This window comes from Aedes aegypti, chromosome 2, assembly GCF_002204515.2.
Source record: "Aedes aegypti strain LVP_AGWG chromosome 2, AaegL5.0 Primary Assembly, whole genome shotgun sequence".
In the NCBI taxonomy this organism is placed as follows: Eukaryota; Metazoa; Arthropoda; class Insecta; order Diptera; family Culicidae; genus Aedes; species Aedes aegypti.
Genome location: NC_035108.1, coordinates 283,446,341 through 283,466,841, shown reverse-complemented (window position 1 = coordinate 283,466,841; position 20,501 = coordinate 283,446,341). Strand labels below are relative to the sequence as shown.

Below are 20,501 nucleotides of genomic sequence, written 5' to 3'. Positions count from 1 at the left end.
TGTATTATTAATCAGTCTAGATGGCATTGGATTTCATTTCGTGCAAACAATTGAAAATTCATAATGGGTACACTTTTTGGCGAATACAAAATTGCTAATTGGTACAAAAACAACTCTTTAGTCCTTTAGTAAAATAAAAAAAATGAGTTTTTTTCAGTAATGTAGTACAAAAAAATGTTTTTCGACGAATTAGGTTTTTTATATTCTTTAAAAAACGTCAATGAATATTGTAAAAGAGGCCCCGATCAGCCGTACGACACAACGCAACGTTTCCTTTCTTTCGGCACGTACGTAAAACCGTACAACACGCTCACGGAGTGCTTGCTGTTTCGATTCCATCTTCGATTAAACCAACAGCACCCGAGCGAAAAAAAAATCATGCCACTTATTTTTGGTGAGTCCAAAGAGAAATTCTCTTGAAGAGAAAGAAAATACGCTCTTTACTTTAATTACTTAATTACTTACTTCATATCAAACTTATTTTATACTGAACACTCGTAAACCAATTTTTAGAAACATTTATTCAATTTAATATTAAAACTGTTTATTTTATCTGCTTCAAATTCGTGCTAGCAATTAACATCAACAAATCATGCTTATGTTTTCGGAAAAACGGCTTAAATCTAAATTTTATCCATACTATTGTCTTAAATATTGCATCAATAATTGGGACACCAACCCTAGTGATGTTTAATACGTTGACCTCATTATCCGAATGACTCTGGTGCGGTCCTACCATTCTCGAGACGAGGTGTGTTTGCCGCTCCGTCTGCTCATAGTGCAACATTATGACTCATTCTAAAGCCACGGGATTATTACTACTATATTGCCGCCATTCGGTATCGTCGTTCCTACCCAGTTGTTTAGATTCATTGACTCTCGCTGAACTCGAGTACACTCCCTTCAATCCGCTGTCGTCTGGTTGGCTTGTATTGTTTTAAAGCTAACTGTAATTACTATTTTAATGCAGTCAAACTGCTCCAGCAGACGGCGAGTGGTTCATATGTGAAGCCATGCTCAAATAATAGCGGATAGTGTATTTGCCAACAATCGAAAGTGCTTATAATGCAGAGGCCAGCTCTGAAATTGGTAAGCAAACCCAATCGTGCTGCATGCTAATTTGAATTGGGCTACGCACGAAAACCCACATGTGCTATCCGTACTACAAGCACAACTATCAGACATCGGATCGAGTTAACACGCAAACGGCCCCATATAGATTGATTTGGGAAAAAGGGGTTGCTTCGGAAAAGTCTGCGTTTGTTTAAACTTTAAATTATTAGGATTCGAATCCTACTTATTCAAAATTCATATAGAAATTGTGGAGAAGAAAATCCTTTACTGTAGTAAATTGGTAGTAAATTAAAAACTCTGTAGAGAATATGATCATATAGCCCTACCAAATAATGTTTGTATCGAACGCTTTAGATTAGGGCAGAAACACATGTTACTCAATTTTTTAATGTTTTGCATTTCTTCAAATTCAAAATACACATTTTTCTGAAACCAGAATATAGCACTATACCATTTAATTTCACTAGAGTTTGTATACTATGACAGATACAGGGGATAAGCAAAATTATTGAGTTTTCTGTAACTTGTATTTTTGTGTGGTGGGATGTTGTATAGGTGTTCACATTTTTCCAAGAAACTAGAACCAATTGAAAATGTAATGCCGGTGGACGCATTATTTAAGATTAATTGGAAATCTTCCTAAATATGGCCATTTTCGTAAAACTGGTTCTGATAAATATGGTCAGTGGCGTTCTGAAAAAGCTTCCATAACCTTCGAAAAAATTGAAATTCGATACCCAATTTGATAGGATTCCGGACAGATTCGAAATTGGATACATCCCCCGAGGACCTCGAACCTACTGTAGAATGGCCATATCATCCGATGATTTTAAGAAGCTTCAACTTCAAAAATCGTGAAGTTTGATACCCATATTGATATGGTTCGACATATTTGATTTGGCCACATCCCACGGAGCACTTGGAATCAACTATAGAGTGCTTACGACAGCCATTGGTTCTGAATATGCTTCTGAAAGCATCTAATTCTGAATTTTTATACCCATATTAATACCGTACGTGCTCCAAGTTGAGCACTTCCCCCAGGACACCTGGAACCTAATAAGCATTTAATGGACTCGAATAATTTTCCGGAAGCATATTTTTGAAATTTGATGCCCATTTGGTTATAGGATCATAAGCCAAAAAAGGGCTAAATCAATCTGTTTTGTCTACTACATGTTTTCTCAACATTTGATGTCGTTATCTTGAAATGTCGCTCCTCCAGGTAATGACCTCTTCTAAAGCCAATCGAGCAGTGTTGCCATCTAATAACAAAATTTGTAATCATGAGAGGTGATTCTTTACCCCTTTTCTAACTTTCCGGATGTCGTGACTGTGGCAAACATCTCTACGCTGATGTTTTGTATGAAAAGCAAGATTTTTTCTCATGTGCTCAATACATCGAGTTGTTCGCAAAATGCTTATCCCGTTTCCTCATCTAATTGTCAGAAGCTTTATGTCATCAGGTTGATCGTCCATCCAAATGCCATAACTTTCAGTTTGACGCTTACACAGAAAGAAAGTGAGTTACGTCAGTAAGCAAATTCAATCGTGCACGAAGAAAATAACACTAACAAGTGACTGCATTTTTTTCTCAAGTTCAAAATGTACCAATTTCAACTAAACAGATCGCATTTGTTCACCAGCTGGCTGGAACGATATTTTGCTCCGAAAGAGAAATAACAAAACTAGCCGATTAAATTGAAAATTACTCGAACGGAAGTTTTCTCGATTGAAATCCAATTGAAATCGGAAGCTGGCAGCTGAGCACTGCGTAGCAGCCGAACACGATTCATCCCAACACAACGAATGAATGTAATGCATCAGTATACGAACAAATCCGTCAATCGGCAGCTCTTCACTTACGCCATAGTTTCTCAAACTGTGGGTCGTGACTCTCATTTATTGTATAATACAACAATATGTTTTCTCAATCAACTCATCATAGAAAAACTTTCACCAAAGACAACTCTCCGTTAATTTAACGGAAAATTCAATATGTTTCAGACAAAATGTAAAAATTTTCATATATTGCAGTTTTGTAGCAACTTAAAATTTCATTATTGCCAAAATTGGCAACTAGTAGATGCTTTAAGATAAAAATAAAAAGGATAGACGTATTTATAAATCAAAGTCGCAAACCAAATATCATGATTTCGCGAATTAAACCAAAGCTTACTCAGATGATGATGAGTCCAAAAATAAAAAACTTGGGTATTCGAGGATTGATAATGAACGTATATACCAGTTGACTTAAATATTCTTAAAAATATTATTAGAATCGTTATTTTTTATTTCCAACTAGCTCACAACATTGTGGTTATTATCAAAACAATATTAAAACAAAAACATAGACGTCAAAAACAAAACTAGGAAAATTTCCATTTATAACAAGTTTGAATCCTGGCTGCAATATTTCAATAAAATCCTACATTTTCATCGATAAACTAAAAGTACCAACATTACTTTCTGTTTCTCTCTGGTGGGTCGCAAAAAAATAACGTAACGGCTAGGTGGGTCGCGCATCCGGATAGATTGAGAACCTCTGGACCATACGATAGAGACCCACCGCCGTTTAGATCCGCATCTCGCACGCCAATGTTTGCTACCTTGGGGAGCTGTTACTGTGTCGGTGGTCTAATGGCTGCACATTACAACTGGCAGCGGCACAGAGCGACGTAATACCTAACCAATCACTTTGGAGGGTAAGAAAATCACTCACGCAAAGGTACTGGGAAAGGAAACGCACGATGATGCATCACGCAGAAATTGATTTCTGCGCTTGCTACTCACTTAGGTATCGTAAAACGGGGTAACTTTGATAGTTTTTTAAATCTGATTATTACTACCATTAAGTCAGAATTTAAAAGGGATGTGAAGAGTGATTGACGAACTCTTTAAAACTTCATTAAATAGTGATTGTAAGACAAATTGTTTGTAAGCGTTTCAAAAATGGTAGAAACTGAAAAAAATTTAAAATTTAAATGCTAAGTCTGGAATGTTTACGATTCCGACGAAAATAGCTCTGAAGTGTCATTCTGGAACCTTTTTTTTGTATTCATTTTGCTTAACTGATACACACACATTATGCAGGGTGGCCACCAAACCGGGAAAAACGGGAAAAGCGGGAAAAAGACGGGAATTTGAAACCACCGGGAAAAAGACGGGAAAAACCGGGAATTTGAGAAGATCACCGGGAAAATCGTTTTGAACGAACATCTTTGAGCTTAAATCGAAAAACCAACCTCTATAATAAGTTATAGAAAGTAGTTATGTTTAATGATATTGCCAATAGGCATCCGTAATTTTGAATAAATATCTCTCAAACATTAATGATTTAATTTCTATGCTACACCATATTTCTTAAAAAATGTTCCACTCTTTTCTTAGCAATGTTTCGAACTTTTTTTTTTTTGAATTTTTGTCCTCGCACTGTCAGGGCTAATTTTTTTTTAACTTTTCTCTAACTTCTTTTACTTGACGTTTTGAATCGAAGTTTAATTACTTATTGCAGATTGGTTCAGCACACTTCTGTTATTGCTGAATACCACAACTAATCCTGAAAACAAGCTTTCAATTATAAATGCTTTTAGTATGTCACTTGTTATCTAATCGAACAAGTTTTGAATAAGAGTTCATATATGGTTAAAAAAACGATTAAGCTGTTACTGCTCATATAAAATGTGTAGAATATCCATATAAAAAGCATTACGAGAGGGTGGGTGGATGTCAAAAATGATAGTTTTTGTTAAATTAAAATTGTGAGTGAGCCCTAAATAAGTTATTCTACATGTGTGGCCTTGTTTCATTCATACCTCGAGCTTATTTGCTTTAGAGAACTCTTTATTTTTATGAAAAAAAAAATCAAAGGATTAAGATTTGAAATATTTTTAATTACGGTAAAGAACTACTTGGGCATCTTGATGATTTACTTAGGCACTTGGGGCTTTTCTCGACCAAATTATCTGAAATTCAGCATTAAGATGCAGATGATTATAAATCCAAGTCAAACCTCGAAATTTAAAGAGCACGAGTCTAGAGATCCAAACAAAGCTCTGAGCTAAAATTTTGATCGTTTTATCTTCACCAAAATGCAACCAATCCATCAAATTTTTAACGCGAACGGTTGTCAGGCACTCGAGATAGTAAAACTTGAAGTTGAAAATTTGAAGTTTGGCTGCTTTGTTGGTAAATTTAGTTCAAATAGCATTGAATGCTGTCGTGTCAAGAGTAGGATTTGTTTTATAAGCACAGATTAGATTAGATTCATATGAATACTATACTATTCCAAAGTTTTCAGAATAATATTAAATATAGATGAGAACAATCCAATAGTCAACTTATTGTTTTAATAGTGAAACAATTAATAAATAATCAAATTACTGTAGAAATACAACAAAAAAATTTTAAACCGATTTAAAAAATATATGAAAACCATTTTTGATATAGAAAATTCAATTAAAGTCGTTGACAAGAATGTATTAAAAACCGGGAATATTCTATAAAACATACCGGGAAAACCGGGAAAAAAGCGGGAATGATTATGTGATTTTGTTTGGTAAGTTTTGCATCCCACACTATCAAAGATACCCCGTTTTACGGTACCGGCTACTACTCCGCAATCTAAATCGAAGTGAAAATCCGATAACGAAAGGAAATTGATTTGAAAATGTTTCGCGCCGTCATCCATCTTCCATCCTGACACTCCCACGGCTCATGTTATCACCCGGGTACGTCGTCGCGTGGTGCTGAAAACCGAAAGTTTTTCTGTTTCCAGTTAACGGAGAAAACAAGCGTAAGTGATTGGCGTTTGCGATGAAAGCGTGCGGCTTGTTTCAATTTAATATAGAGAACATCTTTGCAAGTTCTCGGAATTAGTTGTTTTGTACGGTTGATGCTTCGATTACCTACTATATCGTTGAGTTTGTCCCAATCCATCCAAATGATGTATAGATTAGTGGCTATGATGTTGTATGCCAAGGATACAACAAGCCAGACAAAAAGACATTTTGTAGTTGGAAATCAGTGAAATTATACAATGATCAGGGTGAGGGTCCTTCGATTGTTAATAAAACTTCAAAGGGGGTCGCAGCTTTATAAAGGTTGGGAATCACTTATTAAGAAAATCATATCAAATTGGGATATTTCAATACATTAACATGATAGCGTAAAAACAGAAATGTCATTCTACCAAGTATTTAAAAAAAAAGCTTTCACATTGCTGGGCCAAAAGGGCAGTTCTCCTTACTGGCTTGTAGGCAGCACCTTTTTTATACTGCTTTGTTAGAAACCTTGTTGTAAGTTTGTGACTAAACACGCCTTAGAGTAATTTCATTTCACACAATAGAAATTAATTTGCATAAAGAATGTGACACTAATTGGCTTAGCGCTTGCATATGCCTTCTTTTATAGAAAAAAGCGAAGTGCAGTACTCATGTGTTAGCTCACAATCGTGGCGTGCTATCGTTGAAGGTTTACTACATTCCTGAACTCCTGCTGCTATTGCATCGTTAGTTTAGCCTCTCGTAGAACTTTGATCTCCAGACGTCTTGCACGTATTTACAAAAGTTTTTCTTTATGAAGGAGCACTAGAGGGTAAACCTCGTTGTTTTCCTAGAATGTTTAGCTGATTGAAATGCTGCTTTGAAGCTTCATTTTCATCCCAGAGGATTACTTTAAATCCACTTTAGATTCTGTTTTTTTTTTTCTGACGATTTCGACCGACAGATGTACATTTCCGGTTTCCACTGAAACACCGGAAAATGCCGGCCGGTAGGTGTTCGTTACTCAATTCTCGGCTCTCGTCTTCATCATAAACAGCACCGTTCGTGTACCACGCAAGAAAGCTGTCTCGTTCCATGTTGGGCCCCCATCTCTACTCGAAAAGCTGGATCTAGTCTGTTATGTAGTAGTTTTTGCACCACATATCTTCTTATCCAACTCCCACACGTTGAGCAATTTGATTTCCCTCCCGGGCGCAATTGTCGGTGAAAAGTGGAATCTCCATCGTCCTTGCTTGTACGACATCGTTCAACTTAGTCATGGCTACTACCCGACCGGAATGACATAACAAGATTATAACACATGTCTATCAACATCAGTACTAAGTAACATTCATTTGTATAAATGTGTTATCAATATTGTTTTTTTTTTGTAACAGATTTATGACAACATTTGTTTAGATTAATTAGATACAAACTTTGTTTAAAATTTTTATTTTAACTACTAACGGTACATGTTTTATAACAACTGTACACGGTACATGTTTTAAGAGAAACACGTTATGCTACAATCTTGTTTTTGCCGTCTGATCGGGCAGCTACATGTTGACGAAATTGAGACTGGACCGGAGGCAATGTGCGAATCCTATCCATCTGTGTCAGCGTTTGCCAGTTCGCCACCCGCTACCGATGGGACCAATTCTTGCAAACAAACTCCTGTGTGCCACCGAACGAATTAAATTTTAATTGAAAACTTTTTAATTAAATTAATGTCGCCTGTTATACTGTGTGTGGTCGATTGAGCACCATTAGCGTAGTTGGGAAGCGGATTTGAGCTTGCTGAAAAGTAAAAAACTAGTTCTTCTAAGAACAACTTTTAAACGATTTTAAAAATTTTGAATTTTTGTCAATATAAAACGTTCTGATGATACAATAATAATTTTGAAATCAATTTATACCATAATGATTTCATGATCTTTTCTAAGAAGTTCATACACACACTCTTAAAAATAATGAAAATTACTCTGGACGTAATTCTGGTTATGACTGAATGACACATGATGTAAGTGATGGAACGACACAAAAACGTGTCCTTGAAGATGTATTGAACAGAAAATGTAATTTTACATGTTAATGGACACGAAAACAATGGAACTGAAATCGATATTTCCCGAATCAGACACTAACGTATTTGAAATTCGACACAAATTTACGTCATTCGGCTCGCTTCTTTTATGTGCATCCCAAAAGACGTAAATCACATTATTTTTTAATACTGTGCAGCTAAAAATATGTTGTAAATTTAAATTTATTTTCATGCACATATTTGGAGCATCAAAATAAACCTCAATTTCAACGACCAATCCATTATTTTTCAATCGAATTCACTTTAAATTTACACGATCATGTAATATTCAACCATTTTTAGTTGAAAATTGAATGTATATTCATTTCAATTTACATGATGCTGTAACAACACACGAATTAGATTTATTTTTACAGTAGATTTCAGTTTACATCACATTGAAAATTAAATATTTTTTTCTGTGTAGAATGTTTTTCTCTAATATCAAAAGTTTCGGAGTAAGAACTTTTCCAAAAATTTGCATGCAAAAACTGGTTTTAAAAGTTATTCTTGAGTCAAGATGATCTATTCTGCTATAGAAAACACTTATTCTACCATACCACAAACATGTACAAAATTCAAATCGAAGATTATCGAGGATAATTTTTATTTTTTTCGACTCATTCTGGATAGAATTCATCTAAAATGATTTCATCTCTGCAAGTAGCTTTGAATATGCTAAAATACTTTTCCAATGAGGTTTTCAAGAACCAGACAACGACCGTTGGAAGAATTCGTTCAATTAACTCTTCAAAACTCTTGTCCGATATCCGTCAAGAATTCTCGTATACTTTTTTTTAGAGGATCACTACCAATATTGAAAATCTCATTAAAAATCCTGCTGATAGATTCGAGAAGATTCCAAATCATTAAAAACGTGTACTCTGCTTGCATCTCGCAAAAAAATACTAATCTTCTTATCAAAATTCTACTAAAAAGAGCCATACTTGTCCTACTGTTTCATGTACGCAAAGACAAAAAGCTCTGAAATTTGATTACAAATAAAGTTTTTTTTTGCATTGGTTCCGCGGAACCCCTGAGAAGTCTTTGTGGTCCCTAGAGGTCCGCAGACCACCGGTTGGGAACCACTGGATTAGACCAAGGAAAATATACCAGTAATTTTTCTAATAATGCTGCTAGGAAAGACGCTAGTTTTGTTTTCTAGTTTCCACTGCAAAAAAGTGAGAAAAGCCAATGAAATCATCTACATACTTGTAAAGTGTAATCAGTAACTATGTTTCATCTACAGGGTGTCCGCAAATTATCCGAACAGCAAAATATTGGAAAGATGATCTCGCATTGAAAACAATGAAAAATCAATGTCCATATACCTTTTATATTACATCTATATGTTAACACAAAATGCAACTTTAAAAAAATTCAAAACGATTGCTTGTTACTGAGATAGGAAAATTTAAATTTTTCGGAGACGTTTTTCCTGAGGGCCGCTTGTCATACTGGAGATGTGTTATCCCTAAAACCTAAAAGAGATGGATCCATATGTCCTATTATGATTTGAAGTAATCTACAGGTGGCTTCAAGTTAGACTGGAAATAGAAAATTGTACGGCTCAAATCCAGTGAGTTCTATGGATATTTCTCTTCCGTCTTAAAGCTCGGAAAACAGCTCCCTTTAAGACACCTCAATACATTTGGTTTGGATTTGCAATTATTTAAAATCGGAAATGTGTCAAACTTTCTTCTTAAGAATATAATAATCCAATGTTTAAAACCATGCAAGAATATTGAATTTATTATGCTTGATTGTATAGAGCCATGTCTTCAAAGTTTGTACGGATAATTTGCGGACACCCTGTACACAGAAAAAGACATCTTTCTAATATTGGAGCATAACTTTGAACCCCATTAAAAATGATCACTTGGGCGAGGACATCAGAGAAAGAGTACATCACGGCATTGATTAAATGCCACTACGAGAAAAAATGATCACTTGCTAAACAAGCGATGTAAAAAATGATCTCATTTACTTATCAATACAAAAATGGCAGTTATTTACAACAGCCTAGCGGACCCTTGATAAGTCTTCATGGCGCCACGGAGAGCTCTCAGTTAATAACTGTGGAAGTGCTCAAGAAGAACACTAAACTGAGGAGCAGGCGTTGTCCTAGTAGGGACGTTACGCTAAGAAGAAAAATATGATCGCAGCTGTCTTATGGATGCCTTATGGTAGCATTATGTATGGAAAACATTTATTCTACCACATCTTAAACGTGTATAAAATTTAACATAAATAGAAGGTGCTCGAGTTTGGTGACTGACGGATTTGACATGGAACTCGTCACTAGACTTATTGACTTCATTCGTGGCTACAAAGCAAAGCCATGCTGAATGTGTCTAAGTTCGATTCCCGGTCGGTCAAGGATCTTTTCGTAATGGGAAACTCCCTTAACTTCCCTGACATCAAAGCGTCATAGTACCTGCCACTCGATATACAAATGCGAGAATGGTAACTTTGGTCAGGAGAGTTGTTATTTAATAACTCCGGAAATGCACTAAGAACAATTATATCGCCCTGTAGGAAGATAAGATCATGAAAATGTGTGGACCAGGCAGTATCTTATGACTTGAAAGTGAGTTTCTTCAACTACCCCTAGAATTTACCGATAAAACTTCGACAGTTTGTTATATATTGATTGGAAAGAAGTTTGAAGATTTTGACATAACTTCAATAAACTCCTCAAACGAATAAAATAATTTGAATTAAAACTATAAGATTTTCATAAACTGTATGTAATTACACTTCCGTCCAATCATATATCATATATTTGTTGAGAATTGTAATAAAATTTTAATTTCAATTCCACAACTGTTCGTGTAAAAACCTTAAATAGTGTATCTTTTTTTAATTTTTAATCCTTGAAGTCCCCTGGTTTGGGGCCTGAGACATTTACCCCTTTCGCTCCCTTTCAAATTCAGGCCTGCTTTCACTTACAGCACCTACTACGTACTTGCTTCCACATTTTACTCATCAACTCTCGTATGCTCCTTCTCTCATTACAGAAAGTCGATCCAGAATTAATCTTCACAAAGCAAGAACGTATCGGAAAAGGATCCTTCGGTGAAGTATTTAAGGGCGTTGACAACAGAACACAGCAGGTAAGAACCAGCCCATCTTTGCTATTAATGGTCCATGGGGTGATAAATTATACATCTTCATGTCCCATCACCCCCCCCCCCCCCCTCCATCGTAAGAAACGATGCCCTATTCCTATGTTGCAACCTCTCCAGACTTTCTCGTACTGCATCGACGAAGAAGAAGAAGTCGACCGCTTCGAGCCAAACTACTTAGCAGAAGAACTTTTCCTCGCCCGCAAATGATTTATTCGTTCGATTGAGGCGGAAAACTTTTTTCATTACATTAGGGTAGGAACCTCCCAATAATGTGTTGCAGTGATTTGAGTTCCTTCTGTCGGTCTGCTCGAACAACCATGCGAAGAGACATTTAATGGTGATAAATTTTTAATCCTTTGACCACCTGCAACTTTTCCAAGGTGTGCAACCATATTTTGTGTAGCCGCACAGTGATTCACTGTAGAGCAATTGACGGTCAAAATCATAATTACTAAGGCCATTCGAGTCATGTTTGAAGATATGTATCTCAATTCTCGTAGTCCGTATCAGCTGGAATTCAAATGATGAATTACAAATAACCTGAATTTTTTTCTGCGAACTTTTTACATACCATTACACGTTCAAAGAGTTTTAGAGTGTAGATCTGAAATATTGTTTATTGTTTATTGTTTATTGTATAATCATCTTCGATAATAATATCGTACAGACTAAATGACTAACCTATATTCTTAATCCTAGTTTTAAAACAGTTCTTCGACAAATTAAAATCAAACATTTCACAAACAGAGTTAAAATTCCTTAAACAAGAGGTGAGAGGGTTATTATATCCGTAGTTCGTTATGTGCATAGGGATGGCAATGAGTGGAGCATAACGCAGTCTACGACAAGGTACATTGAGCTGTACTTCTGCAAGAAGATCAGTACAGTCGATTTTACCCGTCAGAATATCGTGTACAAGGATTCTTTGAAGTTTTAGCCTTCTAGCTGAGAGCAGCTCAAGGTCCACAAGCTCACAGCGGGAAGAATAATCCGGTAAGTTAACCGGGTCGTTCCAAGGGAGGCGCCGAAGAGCGAAGCGGATGAATGATTTTTGCACTCTTTCTATCCGAATCACTTGAGACGTGTGATATGGTGCCCACACAGGTACAGCGTATTCTAAAATACTGCGCACTAGGGCGCAGAACAAGGCTTTCACTTATATAATTTAATTCACAAACTGTAAGTTTTTGGGTAAGGTATGTTCCGCAAATTTGTTTAACTTTTGAAAGTAAACGACTTAGCTGAACAAAGAAACAACCCACAACGTACCGAACAAATTGAAAAATTTTCTCGGTTACATATTTTTTTAATCTATTTGAAAAATGACCGAAACCGACAAAACTTCAGGTTAATTGTTGAACGTCATTCAAATCTTATCCAATTAGGACTACCAGAAATCAAGATACAGATCCCTAATCTTGGCCATTTTGTATGGTATGTATGGTAAACACTAAACAGTGGTTACTAACGTTTGTCACACAGTGCAAATTCAAAGTTTTCAATTGTAATTTTTTTTTTTCAAACTCCCAACTTTAAGATTATTTTGTTACATAATATGACAAAAACCTGACAGAAAATAATGTAAAAATGAAGAAAAAACTCACATGTTTTATGGATTTTCCTCAAGCATATTGAAGAAGCATTTGATGAACTGTCCATAAAGGCATAATTGTCCCATATGGAAAAAGTAGGCATTGAGAAAATGGCACTACACGTTTGAAGTTTGTTTTCTCATACAAATATTCATAATTTTCTAGTACATGTCTACATACTATATTCATTGCACACAACCGCTCAGATAACTTATATTGCCTCTATTGATCAGCGAAAAACATAAACTTGAACGCGATTCCCCTTTTTTCAGTTGTTATTAGGGTTGAAAGTTCATATAGAGACTGTTATGCCTTTATTTTTCAATATGGGACTGCATCAACTTCACTTTTTTTCACAACATTTTCTAATAAAGTGTGTTAATCGTTATATGCATAGTAAAATATACATTAAAACATGGATATTGCGACGATGAAAGGAATTGGCTCGAAAATCAATATGGGATAGTTATGATTTTATGGGCGGTGAATAAGTAACATAATTATTATCATGTTCGTATTCTGACCCCCGTTTACCACCGCACGTCACGTTGTCTGAAATTGAGTTGGGCCATAGCAGAGATGACAATTGATCACCTTTTTAGGAAGCCATTTGCCAAGTTTTAATTCATTTGATGTTCTTTTCCTTTCTCTACGATAGGTTGTGGCAATCAAAATAATCGACCTAGAGGAAGCGGAAGATGAGATCGAAGACATACAACAGGAAATTATGGTGCTATCACAGTGTGATTCCCCCTTCGTCACCAAATATTTTGGGTCATATCTTAAGGTAAGTGCATTTTGCGGGACGTGTAAAGGGAGCTCAATCTGTGTTGCCTATAGTTGAACTTCGTAATTTTATTGGCATCTTAATCTTTACTGGACATTCTCAATATTTTATTAACGATAGGATTATTAGCTAGCTACACACATTCTTTCTGTCTTCAGAAGTTTTGATTCTTCCTAAAGCAATAAAACAGTACTTTTTATATTGTTTGATCCGTTCTCTGATTGTTAGAAGTCGTACTTTCAATTTTTTAATGATGATAAAACTCCCTTTGGTGCAATTTATTTCGATCATTGGTACACCATAGGTAAATACAACATAAATCTGCCATTTTTTCATAAAAATATCATAGATTTTTTCCGTCTTTAGACTTCGGGAAATTATCATTGCTCTGGCCAATTACAGAGTACCAATTAAGAATTGGATGTTCATCATGCTACAATTTACAATTCGTGATAGATTTATAAATGATTCAAAGCACTCACATAAATTTTTAAATCATATTTCTTCAAAGTTTACTACTCTGTTGTCACCTGGTACGACAGTTGCACAAAATTGTCGCAGTGCAGAAAGCTTTCAAAGCTTTAAATCTATCCACCCATCCTCTTAGATTCCCTTAACTATTATTCATATAACGAGCATAGCATACAAATTCATCGTGACATCATCCAGTTCTCAGTGCCGAGAGTATGGTGGTGGTGGCCTGCTGAATAGTGGTACACAGTGTAGTGGTTATAGTTAAGTCACTTTGCTCTAACAGAGCCCGAGTGCTACAGGATCATCAATAGGAAAGTGATGGCATCATTCAGAATAGATTTTCTCCGCTCCCTTCTCAATAGCTCTTGCTAATGCGATAGAATCCCATCTTTCACTACTGTGTAGTAGAAATTACTGCAGGGCTGGTAGCAGATTTCATTTTAAAGACTTGGTCACTATTTTAATGCAAGTCTCTAAAAAGTCTCTAAAGGTCTCTAAAGACTTTTTTCAACCGAAATAGTCTCTAAAGTTACTATTTTCACTGTCTATCCTGACAAAAAAAACTCTGGAGGATCCATAGAAACCTTCAGATATGCGACTATTCCACAATTTCTTCAGATAATCACATTTGTAAGGACTTCAACAATTTTCTAGTGCAGTGTGCTTTGTAAAGTCCAAGCAAGTGGCTTTGCGACGGCCCAAGCATAATTCTTATTCGCGGGCCACCGAAGTGTCCCAGCTTATATCATAGCTTTTGCGTGTTGATGCCGACATTGTGCATTCAGTCGAGGATGGTTTACTAACTGGTGAGCTCGTTTCATGCTTGTGATAAAACACATTGGTATCGCGGCAATGTTAATTTATCTAATCATTAAACAAACTATGGATAGCACGTCTCTGATTGTCGGCATAAGCCCTAAGTTATGTTTAATAAAATTTTGAGGCACACCTACCTGTTCTTTTGTTTATTTGCAGCAGTTACTAGAATTAACCTTTGAACAGTTCGACATTACAAATGTCGACGCACTGAAAGATAACTTTTTAAATTGAGTCTACATGAATCGCATCATTTACCAAGATGAATCTTCACCATGTAATTTTTGAACCCTCCCACTAACAAAATTCCTTCCTGTGCAAACCATGGAGATGCAGAGGTGATCTTGGTCTGGACGTCACTCTAATATTCCGTCCCTTCTCCCGATGACTGTGAAGACATGGCCGGCGCTGTTATTAGCATTACTAAGTTTGAAGTCCTCGAAATTGTAATTTAGGATGGTATGTTACTCTCAAGCTACTTTTGTTGGTTCCCTGTGATTATTTCGGTAAATAACAGAGTAGCAACTACGATTTGTACGGTCAACAATGCACATACTCATGCTCAACAATTCTCTAGCGATTTCTCCACAGATTTTTAGTGAAATACTTCCAGGAACTCCTCTAGGGCACACTCAAGAAATTCCTCCAGCGATTTTTCATGGGATACTTAGTTGAACTTCTAAAGAGATTGCTCCATGAAATCGCTGTGCACTTCTACACTACTACCACTAGTAATTTCGCCTAGAGTTACTCTGAAAATTTTCCCTGTGACTATCCCAGTAATATCTCTTGATATTTTCCAACTGACTCTTTCACCGATTTATCTACGAGCTCTTATAAAAGTTTCTAAGAAAATCATCAGAAGTTAATTCCACAGTTTTTTTTAGAAGTTTGGAATTTCAGGAAACCTCACTAAAATTTCTCCAAAAATTTCAACTCGATTTTTTTTTGTAGGTCTTTTAAATATTTTCATAAAAATATTCCATGAAATCATTCACAGTTTCTCTCAGGTCCCAGTCCAGGGATTATTTCAGGAAATCTAATAGAAACTCTTACCGGAGAAATTTCGAAATAAATTAAATCAGGATTTTCTAAATAAGTTCCTTCAACAATTTTTCTATGAACTTCTCAAGCGTGTTGTTCAAGGATTACTCCTCCAAATCTCCCAAATTTCTAAAGTAGTCTTAAGCCAAATTTCCATTATTCTTGAAAACAGTATTGGACAAAACATGTGCAACTTTTCCTATTTTTCATACAAAATGGTCAACTTTGGAGGCTAAGACTGTAGACCGATTTGAATGAAATTTTCAAAGCACGTCTGACATAAATTGAATTTTAACATATATTTTTGAATGATTTTTTCAATCACGTATTTGAAAGTAATAACGGTCTAGCTAAAGTGATTTTTTTTACGAAAAATTATAAACAATTTATTTGAAAATAGGAAAGCCGTACACAAAAACTGTCTTCATCAAACTTGTTCATCTTGTCGAAATCTACAATTTTGCCTAAATTTAGATATCTTAAAGCTATTCTCCCACCTTTTCAAATTACGTAAATTATGAAAAATGGTCAAAAAATTCCCTTCAGTCATTGCTTTTGAACTCGTGATCTCAAAAATATCTCTTGAAATAATCTCTCAAAAATATATGTTAAAATTCAAGTTATTCCAGATGTGCTATGGAAATTTCATTCAAATCGGTCTACAAATACCTGAGATATAAGCCTCCAAACTTGACCATTTTGTATGGAAAATCGAAAAAGTTGCAAATGTTTGGTCCAATACCGTATCCGAGTGATTCTTTCGATAATTTCCACACATTTTTTTCTGAATCCATCCGGTGTTTGCCAAGAACTTGCTTCAGAAAGGCATGCAGGATATTATCCAGGGATTCGAATTAACAGTTTTCAATAATTATCGCAATAATTTATCATTAAAATCCTTTTACGACTTCTTCAAGAATCCAAGAGTTTTTTCAGAGATCCGTTTTTCAGAGATTGATTAAGGATTTCGTTTTGGAACGCCTTCAAGATTTTCCTAACGATTCTATGGAGATATTCCTGGATAAATTCTTAAGGACTTCCTTGGATAATAAATTTCCAATAAATTTCTGGAAGAATCTCTGGAGTAGGGTGTGGCTTATTTTTCAAAATTTCCTAAAACCAAAAATTCGTGTTCTCTTTTAAATTCAAATTACATGAAAAAAGAAACTTCAAAATTTGAGCTAAAAGTATTGACATTTAGAGGTGGCGCAAGCGTTTTGATGGTTAATTTTCAAGTTATAACCTTTAGTGAAGTATACATAACTTTGGTTTTTTTAACCAATTTTAACTTTTGTCATCATTTTCTTTAAAATTAAATTTATGAAAAAAAATTAGAAACCAACTTTCTATCTCATGTGGGTCTTGAGATATCCGTTGAATGGATGATATGGCCAATTATGGTATCCCAAGACAATCCGAATAACTCCGGAACCACTTGGACCATATTCCCAAGATTTCTGGACCACAAATTAGAAGTTTTTCGGGAAGTTCTGAAAATTTCAACAAAATCCATAGAGAAACAAAAAAGTTATGCAAATTTTAGTGTTTTTTTGCATGTAAAAAGTATGTTGGCTGGATGAAGGTTAAAAAAATACACGTTTTTGTGTAGTTTTTGTTGAGTAACTAAGTCAAATCCATTTTTAGTGAGCAATTCTCGCTGAAACCAGACCGCCATCGGCACCCATCTTTAGAATTCCAATTTTATGTCACTGATCGCTAGTTTTCGATAAAACTTAAGGGTGGTCCTTTCTGTTTTCTTAAATTGGTGGACCCCTCGTACGCCAGCTAGCTGAACAGTTTGCGAAAAAGCCCATTTTTTGATAAATCTTGGGTATTTCTTCACGGGATATGTCTCATATTTCGCTTGGAACACATAGCAAACTTAGTGGCATCGTATAGAGAAAAGATATAGCTTTCATTTAAACTTGAAAAAATTTTGGCGGCCATCTTGAATTTTAACTTTATTAGTTATAAATCCAGGTTATTAAACAGGAATTTTCTTTTTTAATGCGATTTCTGACAACAGAATAATTCTTCGACATATCTTTGAATTCAGTAATAATGAATAAATAAATTCAATAAATGAAAACCGTCAAAAAAACATTGATTGTATTAAACAAACATTTTTTACCCTATGCATTGTTGTTCATTGTATGAAGTTTATAGATTGCGTGTCGGGACATTAGTAAGCCTTGTGGTAATATCTGTAGTTCTAACGTAAAACATTGACAAAAGTGCATTAATTTATAATGAAAGTCTTAAATTTTGAAGCAAAAAACATCCTTGATTTTCTAAGTCATAAAGTATCGTTTTTAGTACCGCCCAACATGCATGTGAAAAATAGCGAAATTGAATGATGAGAAGCAGGTTTTGTTCTAATGTGGACGTATTGCCGAAAGGCAGGTGTATAATTTCGAGGTTAGAAAAACTGGCGGCCATCTTGGCTTTCGACGCTATCTTGGTTTTTAGCAGTTGCATGATTTTTTACCATCTCAGTGCTCATCATATTGAATTATAAGACCTCCGTTAAAAAATCAGATTCTATCTTTCTTATCTTATCTCAGCTGTTCAACTGATTGTTCATTTGTATCAATGGCTTTAGACCAAATAAATGAAAAAAATAATGCTATTTTACAACTCGAAGATATACAGAAGAATCATTCAGGTAGCAAATAAGCGTTTAAAAAATCCTATTTGATAATTTGTTTTTAAAACTAGTTAAGCTGAAGGGCTGGCTCTGTTCCAGTAGGGACGTAACGTAAGGAAAAAGAAGAACAAAAAGAAGAATAAGTGTAACGGTAGCATCGAAATTCAACATGTTGAGTGCTAACAAGGTGAAAACTCATTCTACTACTTAAAACCAAGATGGCGTCAAAATCCAAGATGGCCGCCAGATTTTTTCACTCAAATTAATACTCCTATTCTTCATCTGTCTCAAATAATACACCAACGATTGAAACTTGTTTCTTTGTTTTACAAAAAAATATGTTTGCATAGATTGCACTCGCCATTTACGTCAAAATAGTAGAACATGATTTAGAAAATCGTTCATATCATAGGGTAAATACCTTTGCTCATCTAGTTTTTGTAGCCTATCTTACGCAATTTTTCCTCAGCTTTCTGATGGTGATCTCAAAATTCAAAACTAGCGGTGCGCTAATGGTGAAAAATCGATTTTTCTAACAAAATTCAAGATGGCGGCCAAATTTAAAATGGCCGCCAAAATTTTTTCAAGTTTTAATGAAAGCTCTATCTTTTCTCTATACGATGCCACTAAGTTTGCTATGTGTTCCAAGCGAAATATGAGACATATTCCGTGAAGAAATACCCAAGATTTATAAAAAAATGGGCTTTTTCGCAAACTGTTCAGCTAGCTGGCGTACGAGGGGTCCATCAATTTGAGAAAACAGAAAGGACCACCCTTAAGTTTTATCGAAAACTAGCGATCAGTGACATAAAATTGGAATTCTAACGATGGGTGCCGATGGCGGCCTGGTTTCAGCGAGAATTGCTCAGTGAAATGCGTTTTACACAATTTGAAAACAACTAAATTATATTCAAAAGCATGTTAACAGATTTGTAATTGGTTGAATATTCATGAAGACATGATCAAACATAGATGATTTTTTCAGCAAAAGTTGCAAAAATTTGGAGACTACTTTAGACTGAGACAAGTTCTGATTATAGACATAGTTGACGTTCTACAAAGTTTTAATAAATTTACCGTTTTGATTCATAATACGGACAGCTTCTTATTCCGGACATTCTACTTTGTATGGGAAACATTTCACACGAAATATTTCATTTTTTTGCGTTTAAAAGTTCTTACTTTCGAGGCTCGTGTTAATAAGCTTTTCTCATAGATATCTATGCAAATTTATAATGCCCAACTGCCTTAGACGTCTCTTTAATGGTTTGATGATTCCAATTGTTGATTCGACTTTTCTATTTATGATTTCCTTGAGCTGTCCGGTATTTGAATCAAAGTGTCCGGGATATGGGTCAAAAGTAAGGAAGCGTCCGGAGTAAGAATCAGTGATAGACCACACATTTCTATTTATTTAAAATTGCTCATTTTGCATAATCAAAATCTTTGCCCACCATTCGAAAGATAAGTGTTTTGAAGACTCGATAACACGAAGGAATCATGCAGAATAATTTATTTTATATGCATTTTGATGAGTTATACGCCACTGAGGCCTTAAGTGTCCGTAATATGAATCAAAACGGTAATTTTGAAGAAAATAATGTCAAAAGGTTTAAAATTAGTTGAAGAATAACAAAATTGTGTATACTTAACTCAAGGTCATGTTTAATAACCTGAAAATTCACCATTCATTCAACTTAAATTTTGTGATTTCTCTTTTCATGTGATTTAAATATAGAAGAGCACACGAATTTTTGGTTTTGATAATTTTCAAAAAATTAGCCTCACCCTACTCCGAATTTAATAATGCAAAAAGCTTTCTGGTTGAAATCTTATAGAAATCCTGAATTACAATTTTGGAGTAAATTCTAAGAAATCACTGGAGGCATCTCTAGAGAAATTACTGTTTGAATTCTTAAAGAAGCCCCTAATGGAAATCTTGGGCAAAATTCTAGCGAAATCTATGGGAGCATCAGGACTTACGATTCTCTTGAGAACTTTGGAAAAAAATCTTTGGAGAAATTGCTAAGGAAATTGAAGAAATCTTCTGAATAATTTTTGAGGCTATACTTAAAAGAATCCATATTTAA

At 35.1% G+C, this 20,501-nt stretch overlaps 1 protein-coding gene across 5 annotated transcripts in view; it reads left to right on the top strand.

The window, feature by feature from the left end:
* The window catches only part of LOC5564298 (serine/threonine-protein kinase 26), a 242,242-nt gene that overhangs the window by 194,908 nt on the left and 26,833 nt on the right, over positions 1–20,501 (top strand). For all 5 annotated transcript variants that reach the window (XM_021845234.1, XM_021845232.1, XM_021845233.1 and 2 more), the window contains 2 exons: positions 10,941–11,036; positions 13,302–13,430. In XM_021845234.1, coding sequence (XP_021700926.1) covers positions 10,941–11,036; positions 13,302–13,430 — 225 coding nt within the window. The remainder of the gene's footprint in view (positions 1–10,940; positions 11,037–13,301; positions 13,431–20,501) is intronic.